General features: G+C 42.1%; 1 protein-coding gene across 6 annotated transcripts in view; it reads left to right on the forward strand.

The window, feature by feature from the left end:
* The window catches only part of LOC143040251 (arylsulfatase B-like), a 49,399-nt gene that overhangs the window by 25,398 nt on the left and 3,122 nt on the right, over window positions 1-20,879 (forward strand). For all 6 annotated transcript variants that reach the window (XM_076211009.1, XM_076211011.1, XM_076211012.1 and 3 more), the window contains exons 5-9: window positions 6,119-6,176; window positions 6,357-6,551; window positions 8,980-9,137; window positions 16,691-16,826; window positions 20,493-20,648. In XM_076211009.1, coding sequence (XP_076067124.1) covers window positions 6,119-6,176; window positions 6,357-6,551; window positions 8,980-9,137; window positions 16,691-16,826; window positions 20,493-20,648 — 703 coding nt within the window. The remainder of the gene's footprint in view (window positions 1-6,118; window positions 6,177-6,356; window positions 6,552-8,979; window positions 9,138-16,690; window positions 16,827-20,492; window positions 20,649-20,879) is intronic.

Genomic DNA, 20,879 nt, shown 5'->3' on the forward strand with positions numbered 1-20,879 from the left:
ATAAGAGAGGAAGAGATTAAATGTGTTTGAGGTGAAGTGTATGGCAAGTATGGTGGGAATTACAAAGTTGGATAGAGTGAGAAACAAGGTGAAGAGGAGAGTGGGGGTGGAAAAGGAGATGGGAGATAGGGTTGATGAACAAGTTATGGACATAAGTTTGGACACATGGAAAGAATGAGTGAAGAAAGATTAGTAAAAGAAGTGTGGAAGGCAGAGATGGATGTAATGAACATTAGGGAGTGACCAAGGATGAGATAGATGAATGGGGTAAAAGGGGCATTGAGCATGAGGGGATATCTGTTAAGAAAGGAAGGGAAAAGGCAGAAAATAAGGGTGAGTGGAGAATGGGTGTGTATGGATGATACTGTGATGCATGGGAAAGAGTGGGTGAGGGATATGGAGGGTAGGGAGTGGTTATGCATGAATGACATTTTGACACAGCCTGAAGGGATTTCTCCCTGTCTTCAATATATCTGATGAGGAGATGGAGATGAGGGGGTTGCTGATTAAATAAAGCAGCCTAGTTGTGGATATACTGTGTTGCTGTATTGCTTCTGACCCAGGGCAATGGGCAAGATGCAGGGATGACCTTTCATCCAGGAGGAGCTAAGATGAGATGGAGAGAGGTGTGGTGAATGGGAGTGGAATGGGTGGGAGTGGAATTATGTCTTTTGACTTTGGCTACTTCTCTTTTAAGGGGGAAAAAGCCTTTAATATATGTTTGTACTTTATGTGGATTAACTACTTTACTGAAGTTAACAGTATTTATATAACATATTTTAAATTAGGCCTATTCTGTGCTGGTACGGTCTCAGTGAGTTATGGTGACCTGAGCACAGGCGTGCTAGTGTGGTTCTTGACTGGTGTGTGAGGGTGTTTTCTATTGTTTCTGGATTAAGTCTAAAATCTCTCAGTTAGCTTTGACTGTCTTTCCTCCATGTTTTCACCTAAGGAGAGCTAACAACTGGCAACTGCTTCCCTCCTTTTCTTTCTGCCAACTGGTGACATAAACAGATCTACAGTCATGCAACACAAGCAACAGTGTAGTGTCTCCTCCAAGAGAGATCTGTTGGAGAGCCCAAGAACCTTTACAGATTGCAATGAGACTGCAGGTTTCCAGTCAGTGAATTATGAGGCAACACTTATTGTTATTATTTCTCAGTGATGAATTATGATACTGTTGTATGTGTTTGATGACTGTTGGGCAGTACTTAGTGTTTTCTGTTTAGAAGACTGGATCTTCTACAAGAGAGACCAGGGGCAACACATTGATTAATCTTGTGTGATTTGAGCATTTGGGTATATAGTGTGTGGGACCAAGTCTGTTTTGTATCAATATTGTTTTAGTGAAACTTAAATGTGTTTGAGATGAAATGTCTGAGAAATATAGTGGGGGTTACAAGGATGGGCTGAGTCCAAAATGAAGAGGTGAGGAGGAGAGCAGGGGTAGAAAGGGAGATGGTAGGTAGGACTAATGAAAGATTATTGAGATGGTTTGGGCACATGAAAAAAATGAGTAAGGAAAGATTAGCAAAAAGATTGTAGAAAGCAGAGGTGGATGGAGTGGATTTGAGGGGAAGACCAAGAGTGAAATGGATGAATGGGGGTGAAAGGGGCTTTGAGCAAGTAGGGAATGTCCAGGGAAGAGGCGTGAGTGGGGAATGGTTGTGTATGGGTGATAATTTGACGCAGCCTGAAGGGATTTCTCCTTGTCTGGGGTATTGGTTGCTTGTTATTGTGGCAAAGTAGCATGCAGTCGATACTTTAGGGTCTATATGGGGCGCCCCTACGGACCAGAGCCACACATCATTTTGTCTATGATAGAAGAAATTCTGTTCATAGAGAAATGATGACACTTTTATACTACGACTGTCCCTCTGTTATGCTGTCCCCCAACCCCTTGTTGCTGTCCTGTACCATTTCTCTGAGTATTCTCTTTCTGATTGGGGGAATTCCCTGTGGTGGGGGAAAAGAATACTGCCACCAAGTTTTCCCACTTGGATCGTAAGAGGCAAGAAGAAAGGGATGGGGAGAGGGACTAGGCATCCTTCTCCCTGTAGCCCCAAGGGGCAAATTCCTAAAAATCAAAGGAAAGGCATAAGGGGTGCTGGAGGGCCTCGGGCCAGCACCCTAAGGTTTGGGTCTTTTAATGTGCGTGGATGTGGTACAGATGAGAGTAAAAGGGAAGAGATAGGTAGTATGTTTGTGAGAAGAAAGTTGGATGTGTTGGCTTTGAGTGAAACTAAGTTGAAAGGGAAGGGTGAGTGTAAGTTTGGGAGTGTAAGTGGGAGGTTATCAGGAGTGAAGAGAGGGCGAGGGAGGGAAGGGGTGGCTATTCTAGTAAGTGAGGAGATAGGTAAAGGGGTAGTGGAGTGGAAGGAGGTTTCCTCAAGGATAATGTGGATGAAGGTGAAACTGGGAAAGGAGATGTGGGTCTTTGTAAGTGCATATGGGCCGGGCAGTGAGAAGAACATGGAAGAAAGGGAGGCCTTTTGGATAGATTTAAATGAGTGCATAGAGGGTTTAGGAAGAAATGTCAATGTAATAGTACTGGGAGACCTTAATGCTAGGGTGGGAAATGGTCCAATCGATGGAGTGGTTGGGAAGTGTGGAGTTCCAGGAAAGAATCGTAGTGGAGAGTTGATGGTGGAAATGTGTCTAGAAAGAGAGTTGATGATAGCAAATACAGTGTTTCGGAAGAAAGTCAAGCATAAGTACACATGGGAGAGGGTGGTGGAGGGAAGGGTGGTAGATAGAGCGCTAATGGATTATGTAGTGGTAAATAGGATTATGATAGGAAGAGTTAAGGATGTACATGTGCTAAGGGGAGAGGGTGGGGGAAAATCAGATCATTTTTTGGTGGAAGGTAAGCTGAGAGTGGAGGATAGATGGAGAAGGAGGAAAGGGACAAAAGGTAGGGAGGTTCTTAGAGTGAACTCCTTGAATGAAAAGCAAAAGGAGAAAGAGTACGAAAAGAAGCTGAAGGAGGAGTGGGAGGGAGTAAAGGATAGAGCAGAGATGGGTGTGGAGGAGGAATGGGGATGGTTCAAGGAGGGAGTCTTAAAGTGTGCAAGGATGGTGTGTGGAACAAGAAGGACAGGGGGAAATAGAAGAAAGGGTAGTGAATGGTGGGATGAGGAAACAAAGAAGGCTGTAGAAGAGAAGAAGCGAGCATTCACAGATTGGTTACAAAAGAGGACAGGGGAGTCATATGAGACGTACAAAGAAAAGAATAGAGAAGTAAAGCAAAAGGTAAAGGAGGCAAAGAGGAGAGCAGATGTGAAATGGGGTAGGAGTATGACAGAAAATTTTGAAAGTAATAAAAAGATGTTTTGGAAAGAAATTAAGAGAGGAAGAGGAGGCGAATCAAGTAGGGAAGAAAAGGTAAAAGGTACAGATGGAGAGTTGATAATGGAAGAGATGGCAGTGAGGGGAAGATGGGCAGAATATTTTAGGGAGTTGCTGAATGTGAAGGAGGATAGGGAAGGAAAGATAGCTGCAGTGGGAAATGCGAAGAAAATGAGAGTGATGAGTGAGGAGAATGGAGGAGAAATAAGGAAGGATGAGGTGAAGGCAGCTGTAAAGATGATGAAAGCAGGTAAGGCACCTGGTCTGGATGGATGTCATGCAGAATGTCTGAAAAAGGGAGGTGCAGTGATGGTGGACTGTTTGGTGAGGTTATTTAATGTTTGCTGGAGAGAGGGTAGAGTACCGGAGGACTGGAGTAGTGCCTGTATAGGTCCTCTGTACAAGGGAAAAGGGGACAAGTGTGAATGTAGTAATTTCAGAGGGATTAGCCTGTTGAGTGTAGTAGGGAAGGCTTATGGGAGGATCTTAATTGAGAGGATTAGGAGAGGAACAGAGGGAGTAATTGGTGAGGAACAGTGTGGATTTAGGACGGGTAGAGGTTGTGTAGATCAGATCTTTGTGGTAAGACAGATATGTGAGAAAGCTATAGGAAAGGGGAAGGATGTTTTTTGGGCTTTCATGGATCTGGAAAAGGCTTATGATAGGGTAGACAGAAAGGCACTGTGGGAGGTGTTGCAGATTTATGGGATAGGAGGAAAGCTTTTGGGAGCTGTCAAGAGTTTTTATGAGAGTAGTAGAGCATGTGTTAGGATTAGAAATGGAGAGAGTGAGTGGTTTGAAGTAAAGGTGGGACTTCGTCAAGGATGCGTTATGTCGCCCTGGCTGTTCAACTTATACATGGATGGGGTGGTGCGAGAGGTGAATGCTAGGGTAGTGAGACAGGGATTGGAGATGGTTAGAGAAAATGGAGAAAAGTGGGAGGTGAGCCAGCTGTTGTTTGCGGACGACACTGCGCTTGTGGCAGGGTCAGAGGAGGGATTGAGGAAGCTGGTGGCAGAGTTTGGGAGAGTATGTGATAGAAGAAAGCTAAAGATAAATGTGGGTAAAAGTAAGGTGATGAGATGTACAAGGGGTGAAAGTGGCAGTAGACTGGAAGTGAACATTAAGGGAGAGCGACTGGAGGAAGTGGATAGTTTTAGATACTTGGGTGCAAGTGTAGCAGGAAAAGGTGGAGTGAAGGTGGAGGTAGAATGTAGATAGAGAGAAGCGAGTAAATGCCTTGGTGGTTTAAAGAGTGTAATGAGGAATAGACATTTGGGAATGGATGCGAAGAGGAGACTGTATGAAGGAGTGATTGTGCCAACAGCACTGTATGGGGCAGAAACATGGAACATAAGAGAAGAAGAGAGAAGGAGTTTGAATGTGTTTGAGATGAGGTGTCTGAGAAGTATGGTGGGGGTTACTAGGCTAGATAGAGTGAGAAATGAGGAGGTGAGGAGGAGAACAGGGGTGAAAAAGGATTTGGGAGATAGGGTTGATGAAAGAATATTAGGATGGTTTGGACACATGGAAAGAATGAGTGAAGAAAGACTAGTAAAAGAGGTATGGAAGGCAGATGTGAAGGGAGTGAACATGAGGGGACGTCCTAGGATGAGGTGGATGGATGGGGTGAAGGGGGCTTTGGGGAAGAGGGAAATGTCTGTTGAGGAAGGAAGGGAGAGGACGGAAGACAGAGGTGAGTGGAGAATGGTTGTATATGGATGATGATGTGACTGCATGAGGAGGAATGGGCGGGGAAGTGGGGGGTGGGGTAGTATGTGTGAGTAAATTTTGACGCAGCCCGAAGGGATTTCTCCCCGTCCTCGCCTTATATGCAAAGGGGGACGGAGAGGGGGGGTTGCCGATTAAATGAAGCGGCCTCGCTGTTGATGTACTGTGTCTTGCGACACTGCTTCTGACCCAGGGCGGTGGGCAGGGTGCAGGGATGACCCGTCATCCAGGAGGTGCTCAGATGAGAGGAAGGGTGGGAGGGGTGTGGAGTGTATTTAGGGATGAAATGGGTGGGAGTGTTTTTATGCCTTTCCCTTTTTGGCTACCTCCCTTGGAAGGGGGAAAAAGCCTTGGTATATGTATGTATGTATGTTCTCTATTTTTTTGCTGGAGGGCATGAGGATGGAGGGTCTATGTGTAAATGGAGTAGCTGGCCTTGCTGTGGATGCATTGTGTCTTACTGTGTTGCTTTTGACCTGGGCAGGAGACAGGGATGAACCTTCATCCATGAGGAGCTAATATGAGAGGGAAACAAATGGATGGTGGATGGGAGCAGAATTGGTGGAGGTGGGTACATGCTTTGGCTGGCTACCTCCCTTATAATGGGGAAGAGGCCATTGGTACATATTTAGATAGAAAATATAAATTGTTTTAGTACTGAATGGTGATCCAAATGTTGGCAAGTAAATGTGACTTGTGAGTGGTTTTATTGTGCTTTGTCATCTAAATTGAGGTCAAGGGTGATGTCTGTCAGATGGTGGCTTCCAGAAATCATGTGCAATATGATTTACTTTTTACTTTAGAGTGACCAGTTTTGCCAAAGTAATTATTTCCTTTTTTATCTGAAAAATAATTATTACTTTGGAGTTGCTTTTTTAAGTTTGTTTTTCTGTATTGAAGCTTATATTTCAGTTTCACCTTGTTTTAAAGATTTGATGAAGTTGATCACAAAACGTCAAACTTGACTGTAGAGATTTCTCTGAAATATGTATTTATATTGGTATGATATTTGATATTTATTTTTGTGTTTATATTTCAGCCTGGATACTGGGGTTATGATATGAGAAGAAATATGAGTGTTGCCAGGGATGCTTATGGTATGTCTATTTAATTCTCTATATGAATAGTTTTATTTTTCTTTTCAGCATATTTGATCTTTTAACAAGTTTATTAGTGTGACTTAAAGAGCAATTATATTTTCGTTACTGTCAGTTTTTTCAATTTTATTCTCTGATGAATTATTTTTGCAGATACATGTTCTTGGTGTTTAATTGCAGGTAAATATACAACTGATTTGTTTACTGAGGAAGCTGTTCATGTTATTACTCAACACAACACTTCAGCTCCACTGTTCCTCTATCTTGCACACTTGGCTGTGCACTCAGCCAACCCATATGCTCCTCTGCAAGCACCTGCGGAAGTTGTTAAGAAGTTCTCTTATATAGAAAATGAACATCGTCGAAAATTTGCTGGTAATTAAATTTTGTGCTCACCCTGTAGCAGGGGACAAGAGTACTTCCATCTTGTTTTCCTGCATACCATAAAAGGTAACTAAATGGGATGGAATGAAGGGACTAGGAACCCCTCTTTTTGTATTTTTTTTCCTATATAGAGTTGGGGCAAAAAAGTATGATTAACTTGCTAAATTATTGTCTTTGTGTACATTTAGATTTCATGTAACTAATGTAAAGAGGTAATTTAGTAATATTTCACATCAAATGTAGAGGTAAGTTATTGATATTTCATCAGTAAAGATGTAGGAGGGACTGTAAAGAGAATATAAAATTCCCAAACTGAAGACCCATACAGAATCTCAAACCTCCACCTGAAACTATCTATATATCAAGGGCTTTTTTTCCCTTATTAGGGAGGTAGCCAAGTCAACAAGCATGTACCCACTCCCACCCATTCCACTTCCATCCATTCCACTACTATCCATTCCACTACCATCCATTCCATTACCATCCACCCTTCCCTCTCACTCATCTTAGCTCCTCCTGGATGAGGAGTCATCCCTGTCTCCCAACCACTGCCCTGGGTCAGAAACAATGCAGCAAGGCCATTTTACTTAATCAGTGACCCCCCCTCTCCATCCCTTCATGTAGAAAATAGAGAGAAATCCCTTTGGACTGCTTCAAAATATCATTGACACATAAGCACTCCCCACTCCACCCCTCCTCCATCCCCTGCCCCCTCCCTCCCTTGCATCACAGTATCATCTATATACAGACACCCTCCACTCACCCCTATCTCCTGCCATTTCCCTTCCTTGGTCAACAGGCATTCCCCTCTTGCTCAAAGCCCCTTTCACCCCATCCATCCATCTCAGTCTCGGTCATCCCCTCAAGTTCACTCCATTCACCTCTGTCTTCCATATCTCTTTCATTAAACTTCCTTCTCTCATTCTTTCCATGTGTCCAAACTATCCCAAAACTCTTTCTTTAGACCTATCTCCCATCTCCTTTTCCATCCCCACTCTCCTCCTCCTCATCCCCTTGTTTCTCCCTCTATCCAACCTTGTCACCCCACCATACTTTGCAGATGTTTAGCTTCATACACATTTAAAGTTCTCCTCTCTGCCTCTCTTAAACTCTAAGTCTCCACTTCATGCACTGTTGTCGGCACTGAAAATGTGAAACACTGAAACTTGCCACCTTGGCCAAACAGCCATAAGAGCATTAACTGATATTTTTATCTGGAGAAAAACTAGCATAATCCTATTTTTGAAACCAAACAAACCTTCTGAAAACCCTGAATCATACAGACCTCATGATCCACAATATTTAAGCTGATGGAAAGGGTAATACATACATATACCAAAGGCTTTTTCACCCTTACACAGGGGGTAGCCAAAAAGAAAAAGGCATAGAAACCACTCCCACCCATTCCATTTCCCATATATTCCACTCCCCTCCACCCTTCTCCCTCCCTCTTATCTTGGCACCTCCTGGAAAGGGTAATAGCAAGAAGAAACAAAACTGAAATACCTACCTCCCCCAACCAACATTTATTCAAGTGTGCTCTACTAGCACACCGATCACAAATATCACGCAAGTGCTGGAAGGATTTAACAAAAAAAGCCCCACTAGAAAGAACCATTATAGTAGCCATTGACATAAACAAGGCTTTTGACAAGGTTCCTAGACACATACTATCCTAAAGGGTAATGAGAACAGAGTAACCCAAAACAACCAAATATCAGGAACAAAAAGACTATACAAGGGAGTCCCTTAGGGTGCAATATTTATGCCTGTATTGTTCAATCTCTTCATGAGTGATCACCTAACCCCAGAGCCTTAACTAAAAATCAGTGTTCTCTCATATGCAGATAACCTGACAATAATAGTTCTGCATAGTAAATACAGAATAGCAGTAAAAAATACCTGGGCCTACATGAATAAGCTAGAACAATGGCTTAAAGTTAACAGTGGAAATCTCAATTAAAAAATTAACCAATGTTGCTCATACCAGACAAATAGGAATTTAGGAACTAAGGGATTTTTAGAAGGAAAACAGGTGTGGGATGGGTGGAGTGTAGGTGCAAGTTTTGGTTGGCTACCTCTCATGTCAAGGGAAGATGAATAGGTGGAGTCATAGGGAGTAGTAAAGGGGAGGTTGAAAAAGTGTTCCTGAAAAGATTGTTAGTAGAAGTTAAGTGATTCATTCCTGAGTGAATGGAAATTAGTTTCCAATCATAATTACAAAAATGCTTTTTACTTTGGTCCATTGGGGTGTCACTAAATATGTAAAATATTACATACATACATATACCAAAGGCTTTTTCCCCCTTACATGGGGGGTAGCCAAAAAGAAAAATATTGGGTTCATAAAACTTATGTAGTCAGTATCCCTTACAGGGGGAAATCAGTACACAATGTCATATTATGTTTATTCTTACAGGTATGTTATGGAAGCTTGATGAATCAGTTGGGGCAGTTGTTGGGGCTCTAAAGGAGAAGAATATGTTGGACAACAGTATCATATTATTCACCACAGACAATGGTGGACCAGCTGAAGGTTTCAATCAGAATGCTGCTTCTAATTGGCCATTAAGAGGAGTAAGTTAATTGTAAATTGATAACATTTCCAGTCTGAACACATTAAATCTCTTGGTTGTCTTCACTATGGTGTTCCTTGTGTAAAGGACAAATGTATGCATGCTTTAATCCCAAAATGGACTCAGTATTTAGTGGTAGGTGCTGTCTATTCATTGACCACAGGGTACTGATGATTCATGTTTGTCTGGGGAGACTAGTGTAGCTGAAGATTTATTAGAGGACATCAATATCCTGTTTTGTGTAAACAGTTATTCTAGTTCACTGAAGTAGGTTTGCATGTTCTTGCAGTTTAATATTTGTTGTGTTGTCTAACTGATGTCAAGGTATCAAAGATACATATATACTAACATATGAGCAAAGACTATCCAAATTGAACCTACCAACTCTGGAACAAAGAAGAGAAAGAGGAGATTTGCTAACTATCTACAGAATAATGAAAGGAATGGAAGTTTTAGACAGGAACGACCTATTAATGTGGGACAACGGTAAAACAAGAGGACATGGAAAAAAATTGAAAAAGGATAGTTATAGAAAAAACTTGAAAAGAAACAGTTTCCCACACAGAGCGATAAATACATGGAACAAATTAGACAACAAAACAGTATGTGCTAACGCTATACAAGATTTTAAGATAAAACTTGATGCGGAGAGATACAAAGACGGGTCACCACGAGCATAGCTCCCCTCCCGTATATTACAACTAGGTAGATACAACTAGGTAAATACATACATATACCAAGGGTCTTTTCTCCCTTACAAGGGAGGTAGCCAAAGTCAAAGTCATAAATCCACTCCTACCCATTTCATCCCCACATACTCCATTCTAATTCACCACTCCTCCCTCCCTCATTTCTTGGCTCCTGAATGATGGGTTATCCCTGCATTTTGTCCACTGCCCTGGGTCAGAAGCAGTGCAGCAAGATGCAGCACATCCATAGCAAGACCATTTCATTTAATCGGCAAACCCCCTTCTCTGTCCCCTCATGTAGCAAAAGACAAGACATGGAGAAATCTCTGCAGGCTGCATGAAAATATCATTCAAACATATTCCCTAACTTTCCCTTCCATCCCCAATCCACTTCCTTCCATGCATCACAGCATCATCCATACACAACCATTTTCCACTCACTCCTATCTTGGCAATGTTGGATGCAGATTTTTCAATTGCTTGGCCAGGTGTCCAGGTGAGGTCAGAAGTGCCTGACCCCACTGACCACTGTCAGATCCGACCAAAATGGTGGGTCCCTCGGGAGTTATCTGAAGCTTTCAGATGTTCCATCTTACACCAAATGTGTGCGTGTGTGTACGCTAGACATCTAAAGGATTGAATCTTCCCTTCAATCATCTTGCAACAATATGTCCCCATCTTTCTCAATGCCCCTTTTACCCCCATCCATCCATCTCATCCTTGGTCGTCCCCTCACGTTCACTCTATCTACCTCTGCCTTCCACACTTCTTTTACTAATCTTTCTTCACTCAGTTTTTCCATGTGTCCAAACCATCCCAATACTTTTTCATCAACCCTATCTCTCAACTCCTTTTCCACCCCTGTTCTCCTCCTCACCTCCTCATTTCTTACTCTATCCAGCCTATGTCGCCACAATCACACCTTCATACAATCTCCTCTAAGCATCCATTGCCAAATGTCTATTTCTCATTACACTTTTTAATCCCTCAAGGCATTTACTTGCTTCTCTCAATCTACATTCTACCTCCACTCCCTTTCCTGACACATTTGCACCCAAGTATCTAAAACTATCCACTTCCTCCAGCCTCTCTCCCTTAATACTCACTTTCAATTTGCTGCCATCCTCTCCCCTAGTACATCTCATCACCTTTCTTCTACTCATATTTATCTTCAGCTTCCTTCTTTCTCACACCTTCCCAAACTCCATCACTAACTTCCTTAATCCCTTCTCGAATTCCACAAGTGCAGTGTCGTCAGCAAACAACAACTGGCTTATCTCCCATTTATATTCATTTTCTTTAACCATATCCAATCCATGACCCATTATCCTTGCATTTACCTGTCACACCACCCCATCCACATACAAATTGAACAACCATGCTGACATGACACTTCCCTGTTGAAGTCCCACTATTACCTCAAAACACTTACTCTCTCCATTTCTAATTCTAACACAGGCTCCACTATTCTTGTAAAAACTCTTGACTGCTCTTAAGCACTTCGGTATGAGTCAAATTCTCACACACATCATCGGCTGCCATATGAAGGATCCATCACACTACTCACATGATAAAATATAAAGTCACTGCTGTATTACTAGTTCTCATTTACTCTGAGAGAGAGAACCATATGAGAGGTACAAAAAAAGAAAAGAGAAATCATAAGATAAAGGAGCCAAAGAAGATAGCAGATGTGAAATGGGGTAAGAGTATGACAGAATTTTTTTAAAGTAATAAAAAAATGTTTTGGAAAAAAATTAAGAGAGGAAGAGGAGGCAAATCAAGTAAAGAAGAAAAGGCAAAAGGTGCAGATGGAGAGATGATAATGAAAGAGACAGCAGTAAGAGGAAGCTGGGTAGAGTATTTTAGGTAGTTGCTAAATGTGAAGGAGGATAGGGAGGGAAAAGTAGTTGTAGTAGTAAGTGCTAAGAAAATGACTGTGATGAGTGAGGAAAATTGAGGAGAAATAAGGAAAGATGAGGTGAAGGCAGTTGTGAAAATGATGAGAGCAGGTAAAGCACCTGGGTTGGATGGGTGTCATGCAGAATGTCTAACAAAAGGAGATACAGTGATGGTAGACTGGCTGGTAAGGTCATTTAATGTTTTTTTAAGAGAAGGTAAGAGTGCCAGAGGACTGGAGGAGTGCCTGTATAGTTCCATTTCACAAGGGAACTATATCAGTTTGTTAAGTGTAGTTGGGAAGGCTTATGGGAGGATTTTGATTGAGAGGATTAGGAGAGGAACAGAGGGAGTAGTTGGTGAGGAACAGTATGGGGCTGCATAGATTAGATTTTTGTGGTAAGACATATGAGGTTTGTTGGAAAAGTATCCGACTTTATTAATATTTTTTTTTTTTTTTTTGCAAAAACCTGATGGATTTGAATCAAGTGTGCTTGCATAAGCTGACCTTGAACCTTCATGCGCATGCGTTAATTTTTTCCTACCTGTCGATAGCGTCAGTTGCTGGCAAGCAGCATTTGCATGAGGTAATGTGTAGTACTCTTGGCAGTTTTTCATTGCAAGGAAAATGACGACTGGGGTTTGGTTTCTGGGTCATACCCGTACACCCAGGACTCATCACCAGTGATTATGGTATTCATGAAGTCGGGGTCATTGTTTGTGGAGTCCAGCATATCCTGTGAGACTTCAACACGAAGTTGCTTTTGCGCCGCCGTCAGCAGATTCGGCACGAATTTCGCTGCCACTCGTATGTGAGAAAACTTTAGGAAAAGGTAAGGATGATTTTTTGGGCCTTTATGAATTTGGAAAAGGCTTATGACAGTGTAAACAGGAAGGTATTGCAGATATATGGGATAGGAGGAAAGCTGTTAAGAACAGTCAAGTTGTTATGAGAGTAGTAGAGCTTGTGTTAGAATTGGAAATAGAGTGGTTTGAGGTAAAGGTGGGACTTTGCCAGAGATGTGTTATGTTGGCTTGGCCATTCAATTTATACATGGATGGGTAGTGCGAAAGTTAACCCCTACCATACGGTGCCGTACACGTAGGCGTCATGAGGAGCAAGTGGATTCGCGACGCTGCCATATCGGCGTCTTGATTATATTTATTGTAGTCGCCCCTGCGTTTTGACATTCTCCCTAATCTGCCCTTAATCACATTCTCTATGGTTTTCAAAATTCACGGGTGAAAGAGAGAACGATCGATATAAGCGGTGACTATATGATGCGAGTATTATTACGACACGTCATACGGCTGGCATTGGCTGCTGCCCGCGAGATTTAAGTCCCGGAGTGAAGTGGTTAAAAGCAAGGGTAATGGGTCGGGGATTGGAGATGGTTAAAGGAAATGGAGAAAAGTGGAAGATAAGCCAGTTGTTGATTACTGATGACACTGCACTTGTGGCAGAACCAGAGGAGGGATTGAGGAAGTTAGTGACGGAGTTTGGGAAGGTGTGCAAAAGAAGGAAGTTGAAGATAAATGTAGGTAAAAGTAAGGTGATGTAGTGTACAAAGGGAGAAAGTGGCAGCAGACTGAAAGTGAGTATTAAGGGAGAGAGACTAGAGGAAGTGGATAGTTTTAAATACTTGTGTGGGAAAGGAAGGAGTAGAGGTGGAGGTAGAATGTAGATTGAGAAAAACAAGTAAATGCCTTTGAGAATTAAAAAGCACAATGAGAAATAGACTTTTGGGAATGGATGTTAGGAGGAGATTGTATGAAGGGGTTATTGTACCAACAGCACTGTATGGGGTAGAAACATGGAACATAAGAGAGGAAGAGAGGAGGTGTTTGAATGTGTTTGAGATGAGGTGCCTGAGAAGTATGGTAGGGGGTTACTAGGCTGGATAGAGTGAGAAATGAGGAGGTGAGGATGAGAACGGGGGTGGAAAGGGAATTGGGAGATAGTGTTGATGAAAGAGTATTGGGATGGTTTGGACACATGGAAAGAATGAGTGAAGAACTGGTAGGCAAAATATATAAGATGCTTACTTAACCTCTTCAGTATGGGCCAAAATCTCGCGGGCAGCATTAGCTGCCAGACGTACAGTGTGTCGTAATAATACTCGCATCATAAAATATAGTCACTGCTTATATAGATCGTTCTCTCTTTCACCCGTGAATTTTGATAACCATAGAAAATGTGATGAAGACAGTTTAGAGAGTATGTCATTACGCAGGGGCAACTACAATAAATATAATCAAGACGCCAATATGGCAGCCTCGCGTATCCACTTGCTCCTCATGCCGCCTACGTATGCGGTACCGTATGGAAGGGGTTAAAGAAGAAAAAATACCAGAAGACTGGAAAAAGGCCAACATCATATCAATATATAAAGGAGGAAACAAGGAAGACCCAAGAAATTATAGACTGGTTTCTCTTACAAGTACCATAGTTAAAGTTTGCGAAAACATTATCAAAAATAGATGGACAAAACATCTGGAGGAGAACAACATACTAAACCCAAGACAGTTTGGATTCAGTCAGGGAAGATCATGTGCCACAAATCTGATTTGTTTTTACTCAAGACTATTAAATATAATACAGGAAAGGGACGGATGGCCTGATTGTGCTTTCCTAGACCTACAAAAAACTTTTGATAAAGTGCCACATAGAAAACTATTAAGAAACCTGAAAACGGAAGGGTACAAGGTAAACCACTGGAATGGATGGAAGATTTATTGCATGGAAAAAAATGAGAGTAGTGATCAAAGATTAGAGTACTACTTGGGAAGAGGTGATTAGTGGAGTTCCACAGGGATTGGTACTGGCTCCAATAATGTTTGCTGTTTATGTGAATGACATGGACAAAGGTGTGGATAATTACATGAGCTTCTTTGCTGATGACACAAAGTTCTTGAGAAAAGTGAATACTGAAATAGACTGAGTCACTGCAGAGATCTGAACAAGGTTTGGGAATTGAGTCAGAAGTGGGAAATGGACTTCAATATTAAGAAATGTAGTATAGTGGAATTTGGAAAAAGTAAAGACAGGATATCAGGACAACATAAAATTGGTGAAAGGAAAGTAAAGAAAGTGGGATTTGAAAAAGACCTGGGAGTAATCTTCACAAAGGACGTCTCCTGATAATTAGATAAACAAAATTGTCAGAGAAACCTACAACTTGCTGAGATCAACAAAGGTGGCATTTACATACTTGGACAAAGAAATGATAAGGCCAAGACTGGAGTATGCAGTGACACTATGGTCTCCCAGTACCAAAAAGAATATAAGGAAAATTGAAAGAATCCAAAGAGCAACTACAAAGATGGCCCCCACACATTCAAAACTGTCATATGAAGAGAGATTGTCATAACTAGAGTTACCAACCTTGGAACAAAGAAGAGAAAGAGGAGATTTGTTGGCCATCTATAGAATCATGAGGGGTATGGAAGTCCTTGATAGAGAAGACTTACTAAATTGGGATAAAAAGTGTAATGAGAAATAGATGTCTGGGAATGGATGCTAAGAGGAGGTTATATGAATGAGTGATTGTGCCAACAGCAATGTATTGGGCAGAAACATGGAACATGAGAAAGGAAGAGAGAAGGAGTTTGAATGTGTTTGAGATGAGATGTCTGAGAAGTATGATAAGGGGTTACTAGGCTAGATAGAGTGAGAAATGAGGAGGTGAGGAGGAGAACAGGGGTAGAAAGGGAGCTGGGAGATAGTGTTGATGAAAGAGTATTAGGATGGTTTGGACACATGGAAAGAATGAGTGAAGAAAAATTAGTAAAAGAAGTGTGGAAGGCGAAGGTGGAAGGAGTGAATATGAGGGGGCGTACTAGGATGAGATGGATGGATGGGGTGAAAGGGGCTTTACAAAAGAGACGAATATCTGTTGAGGAAGGACGGGAGAAGACAGAAGATAGGGGTGAATGGAGAAGGGTTGTGTATAGATGAGGCTGTGATGCATGAGGGGGAGTGGGTGGGGGATGGGGGGTGAGGAAGTATGTATGAGAAAAAATTTGATGCAGCCTGAAGGGATTTCTCCCCATCTTCTCCTTTTCTGCATGAGGGGACGGAGAGGGGGGTCACCGAATTTATGAAGCGGCCTTGCTGTGGATGTGCTGTGTCTTGTGACACTGCCTCTGACCCAGGGCAGTGGACAGGATGCAGGGATGACCTGTCATCCAGGAGGTGCCAAGATAGGAGGGTGGAGGGGAGTGGAATATATGGGAAATGAAATGGGTGGGAGTGATTTCTATGCCTTTTTCTTTTTGGCTACCCCCCGTGTAAGGGGGAAAAAGCCTTTGGTATATGTATGTATGCACAACTTGGTAAAATACACACAGACACACAAACTCAATATGCTACCAACAACTCTCAGAAGAAAACCCTCCCACACCTTGTAAGAACCATACTGGGATGCATGCAATCAGGACACCATCCAGTATTGAAACAATACCAGCACAGAATAGGCCTGGCCACAAATTTCATCTGCCCCAGATGCAACCACCACACCACAACAATATGATAATTGGAAATCAAGGATATAGAATCAATTGGAACTTAACATGAATTTGAAGCTAGGTAGGATAAATTAGAGTAGGAGATAGGACCCAATGAATGTTGATCCTTTCCTGTGTACTACAATTAAGTAAATACAGAACACATACTAAATTACAGTGCCTCACAGTAACACTTGCTAGACAGCAACACAATATATCTTGAACTGAGTGAATTGTGGACCCACCCAGAAGCCATTGCCAATTACCTGAAGGCCATGGTTCTTTCAGTTTCAGCACTACTTATTTGTGTATTTTGTGAAGATATGAAATCCCATCTATTTTCATAACATGACCAAACCATGATTGTTTTTTTGTATACATATTTTTTTGTGATGTATATATTTAACCAAACATCTTAGAATTTTCCTGAAATGCATATTTACATTGTCACTCTTCATAGGTAAAATCTGGCCTTTGGGAAGGTGGAGTAAGGGGAGCAGGATTTATTTGGTCTCCATTGCTGAAGAGGCCAGGACGTGTGTACAACTCCATGATGCACATCACTGACATATTGCCGACACTTGTTTCAGCAGCTGGTAAATGCTTGACAAATTTATTTTTGTTTTGTTGTAGATATAGCATCTGTGATGGTGTGTTTATAGGCATAATTTTTATAATTTTCACTGCAACCATTACACATTATATAGATCTTGTGACAGATGCTAGATGATGCAGATTACCTAAGAAGTGGAGGTCATTGATTAATTGCCAGACAAGAGACCAATAAGTACCTACAAATGAGGGTCCATTAACATCCTCACCTCCATCTGGAGGTATTATCATTTGGTCTCTGGATCAGGCCCAAGATCTTCCTTTATCAATTTCAACTATATTTCCTTCATCTTTCTGGACAGAGAAAGCTGACAACTGGCTATTGGTTCTCTCCTACTACAACAATCTTATGGCATAGAACTTGAAGCAACATTACATTAATACTATGATAGACTTTATTAAAACTAGATCTATCTTTAAAGTTTAGGAATTCCCTCTTTCATATTTTGTCTCAAATTTCATATTTGTGAATGACACTACACTTGTTACTGATTCTGAGAAAAGACTAGTGGTTTGTGATTGACTTTCAAGGGATGTATTGTACATACATACATATACCAAGGCCTTTTCCCCCTTCCAAGGGAGGTAGCCAAAAAGGGAAAGGCATAAAAACACTCCCACCCATTTCACCCCTAAATACACTCCACACCCCTCCCACCCTTCCTCTCATCTGAGCACCTCCCGGATGACGGGTCATCCCTGCACCCTGCCCACCGCCCTGGGTCAGAAGCAGTGTCGCAAGACACAGTACATCCACAGCGAGGCCGCTTCATTTAATCGGCGACCCCCCCTCTCCGTCCCCCTTTGCATATAAGGCGAGGACGGGGAGAAATCCCTTCGGGCTGCGTCAAAATTTACTCACACATACTACCCCACCCCCCACTTCCCCGCCCATTCCTCCTCATGCAGTCACATCATCATCCATATACAACCATTCTCCACTCACCTCTGTCTTCCGTCCTCTCCCTTCCTTCCTCAACAGACATTCCCCTCTTCCCCAAAGCCCCCTTCACCCCATCCATCCACCTCATCCTAGGACGTCCCCTCATGTTCACTCCCTCCACATCTGCCTTCCATACCTCTTTTACTAGTCTTTCTTCACTCATTCTTTCCATGTGTCCAAACCATCCTAATATTCTTTCATCAACCCTGTCTCCCAAATCCTTTTTCACCCCTGTTCTCCTCCTCACCTCCTCATTTCTCACTCTATCTAGCCTAGTAACCCCCACCATACTTCTCAGACACCTCATCTCAAACACATTCAAACTCCTTCTCTCTTCTTCTCTTATGTTCCACGTTTCTGCCCCATACAGTGCTGTTGGCAGAATCACTCCTTCATACAGTCTCCTCTTCGCATCCATTCCCAAATGTCTATTCCTCATTACACTCTTTAAACCACCAAGGCATTTACTCGCTTCTCTCAATCTACATTCTACCTCCACCTTCACTCCACCTTTTCCTGCTACACTTGCACCCAAGTATCTAAAACTATCCACTTCCTCCAGTCGCTCTCCCTTAATGTTCACTTCCAGTCTACTGCCACTTTCACCCCTTGTACATCTCATCACCTTACTTTTACCCACATTTATCTTTAGCTTTCTTCTATCACATACTCTCCCAAACTCTGCCACTAGCTTCCTCAATCCCTCCTCTGACCCTGCCACAAGCGCAGTGTCGTCCGCAAACAACAGCTGGCTCACCTCCCACTTTTCTCCATTTTCTTTAACCATCTCCAATCCCTGTCTCACTACCCTAGCATTCACCTCTCGCACCACCCCATCCATGTATAAGTTGAACAGCCAGGGTGACATAACGCATCCTTGACGAAGTCCCACCTTTACTTCAAACCACTCACTCTCTCCATTTCTAATCCTAACACATGCTCTACTACTCTCATAAAAACTCTTGACAGCTCCCAAAAGCTTTCCTCCTATCCCATAAATCTGCAACACCTCCCACAGTGCCTTTCTGTCTACCCTATCATAAGCCTTTTCCAGATCCATGAAAGCCCAAAAAACATCCTTCCCCTTTTCTATAGCTTTCTCACATATCTGTCTTACCACAAAGATCTGATCTACACAACCTCTACCTGTCCTAAATCCACACTGTTCCTCACCAATTACTCCCTCTGTTCCTCTCCTAATCCTCTCAATTAAGATCCTCCCATAAGCCTTCCCTACTACACTCAACAGGCTAATCCCTCTGAAATTACTACATTCACACTTGTCCCCTTTTCCCTTGTAAAGAGGAACTATACAGGCACTACTCCAGTCCTCCGGTACTCTACCCTCTCTCCAGCAAACATTAAATAACCTCACCAACCAGTCCACCATCACTGCACCTCCCTTTTTCAGACATTCTGCATGACATCCATCCAGACCAGGTGCCTTACCTGCTTTCATCATCTTTACAGCTGCCTTCACCTCATCCTTCCTTATTTCTCCTCCATTCTCCTCACTCATCACTCTCATTTTCTTCGCATTTCCCACTGCAGCTATCTTTCCTTCCCTATCCTCCTTCACATTCAGCAACTCCCTAAAATATTCTGCCCATCTTCCCCTCACTGCCATCTCTTCCATTATCAACTCTCCATCTGTACCTTTTACCTTTTCTTCCCTACTTGATTCGCCTCCTCTTCCTCTCTTAATTTCTTTCCAAAACATCTTTTTATTACTTTCAAAATTTTCTGTCATACTCCTACCCCATTTCACATCTGCTCTCCTCTTTGCCTCCTTTACCTTTTGCTTTACTTCTCTTTTCTTTTCTTTGTATGTCTCATATGACTCCCCTGTCCTCTTTTGTAACCAATCTGTGAATGCTCGCTTCTTCTCTTCTACAGCCTTCTTTGTTTCCTCATCCCACCATTCACTACCCTTTCTTCTATTTCCCCCTGTCCTTCTTGTTCCACACACCATCCTTGCACACTTTAAGACTCCCTCCTTGAACCATCCCCATTCCTCCTCCACACCCATCTCTGCTCTAGTTTTAATATAAAGACAGACCCATTAAGCTTGAATATATGAAATTAAAGGGAGTAAATAGCTGCATGTCTAAAGGACTTAGTAAATTTAATTGTTAGCATTTTATTCTTATGGGTAATAATAGTAGTAATTTTTACCTCTAGCCTCACAAACTGGAAACCTCTTGCCCTACAATAGCTCTGGGATGAAATTATGGACTGTTGTCTGTGTTGTATTAGTGTGGGACTGTTTCTGTCACTGACTAAATGTAGTAAGAGGAAAGGAACAATTGCTGGTTGACAACTCTCATTATATGAATAGGAGGAAGAAATACAGTAAAAATAGATAGAGATCTTGGTCATGGTCTGAAGACTGAGTGCCAGCCCCCTGAGGCTGCACTTCCAGATGGAGGTGAGGAGAGGTTGACAAGATTTGAAAATGGGTAGCAGGGAAAGGATTCACTGCTGTCCATTTTGTGGTAACACCACTACCAAGTACCCATCATTGGTCCTTTCATATAGGTGATCGAATTCATAATAATGTGTACGAATACATTGTTATTGACCAGTTGGGTTACATATTTGTTTTATTACATATGTTATTCTGTTAATTTACATTATTCATTTAAATGCATTGCTTAACATAAAGCAACTTATTCCATGGTTATATAGAAAGTTCAATATATTGCAGGTGGAAATTCACAGGCTCTTGGCTCAATTGATGGAATGGATATGTGGAACTCCCTAGTTAATGACAAAATATCACCTCGCATTGAGTTCTTGATTAATATTGACCCAATGCTTGGAGGTGCTGCAATCAGGGTTGGTGACTGGAAGCTTGTATATAGTAAGTTTCAGATTCTACAATTTTTTGTGCATGTCATACACATACACACACACACACATGCGGAAGGGTGATGCAATTGATTCCCTGGGGCATCATGTAGATTGAGGGGTTGTGAGAAGATGTGAGGACAACTGCCTCACACACACCCTTTTGATATTTTTTAACACATTTTTTTCCACATGCCCAAACCATCTCAGCATTCTTGGTATTGGTATCTGGAAAGAATGAATG

The sequence above is a fragment of the Oratosquilla oratoria genome, chromosome 28 (assembly GCF_046742065.1).
Source record: "Oratosquilla oratoria isolate Oo_2021 chromosome 28, ASM4674206v1, whole genome shotgun sequence".
Lineage (NCBI taxonomy): Eukaryota > Metazoa > Arthropoda > Malacostraca > Stomatopoda > Squillidae > Oratosquilla > Oratosquilla oratoria.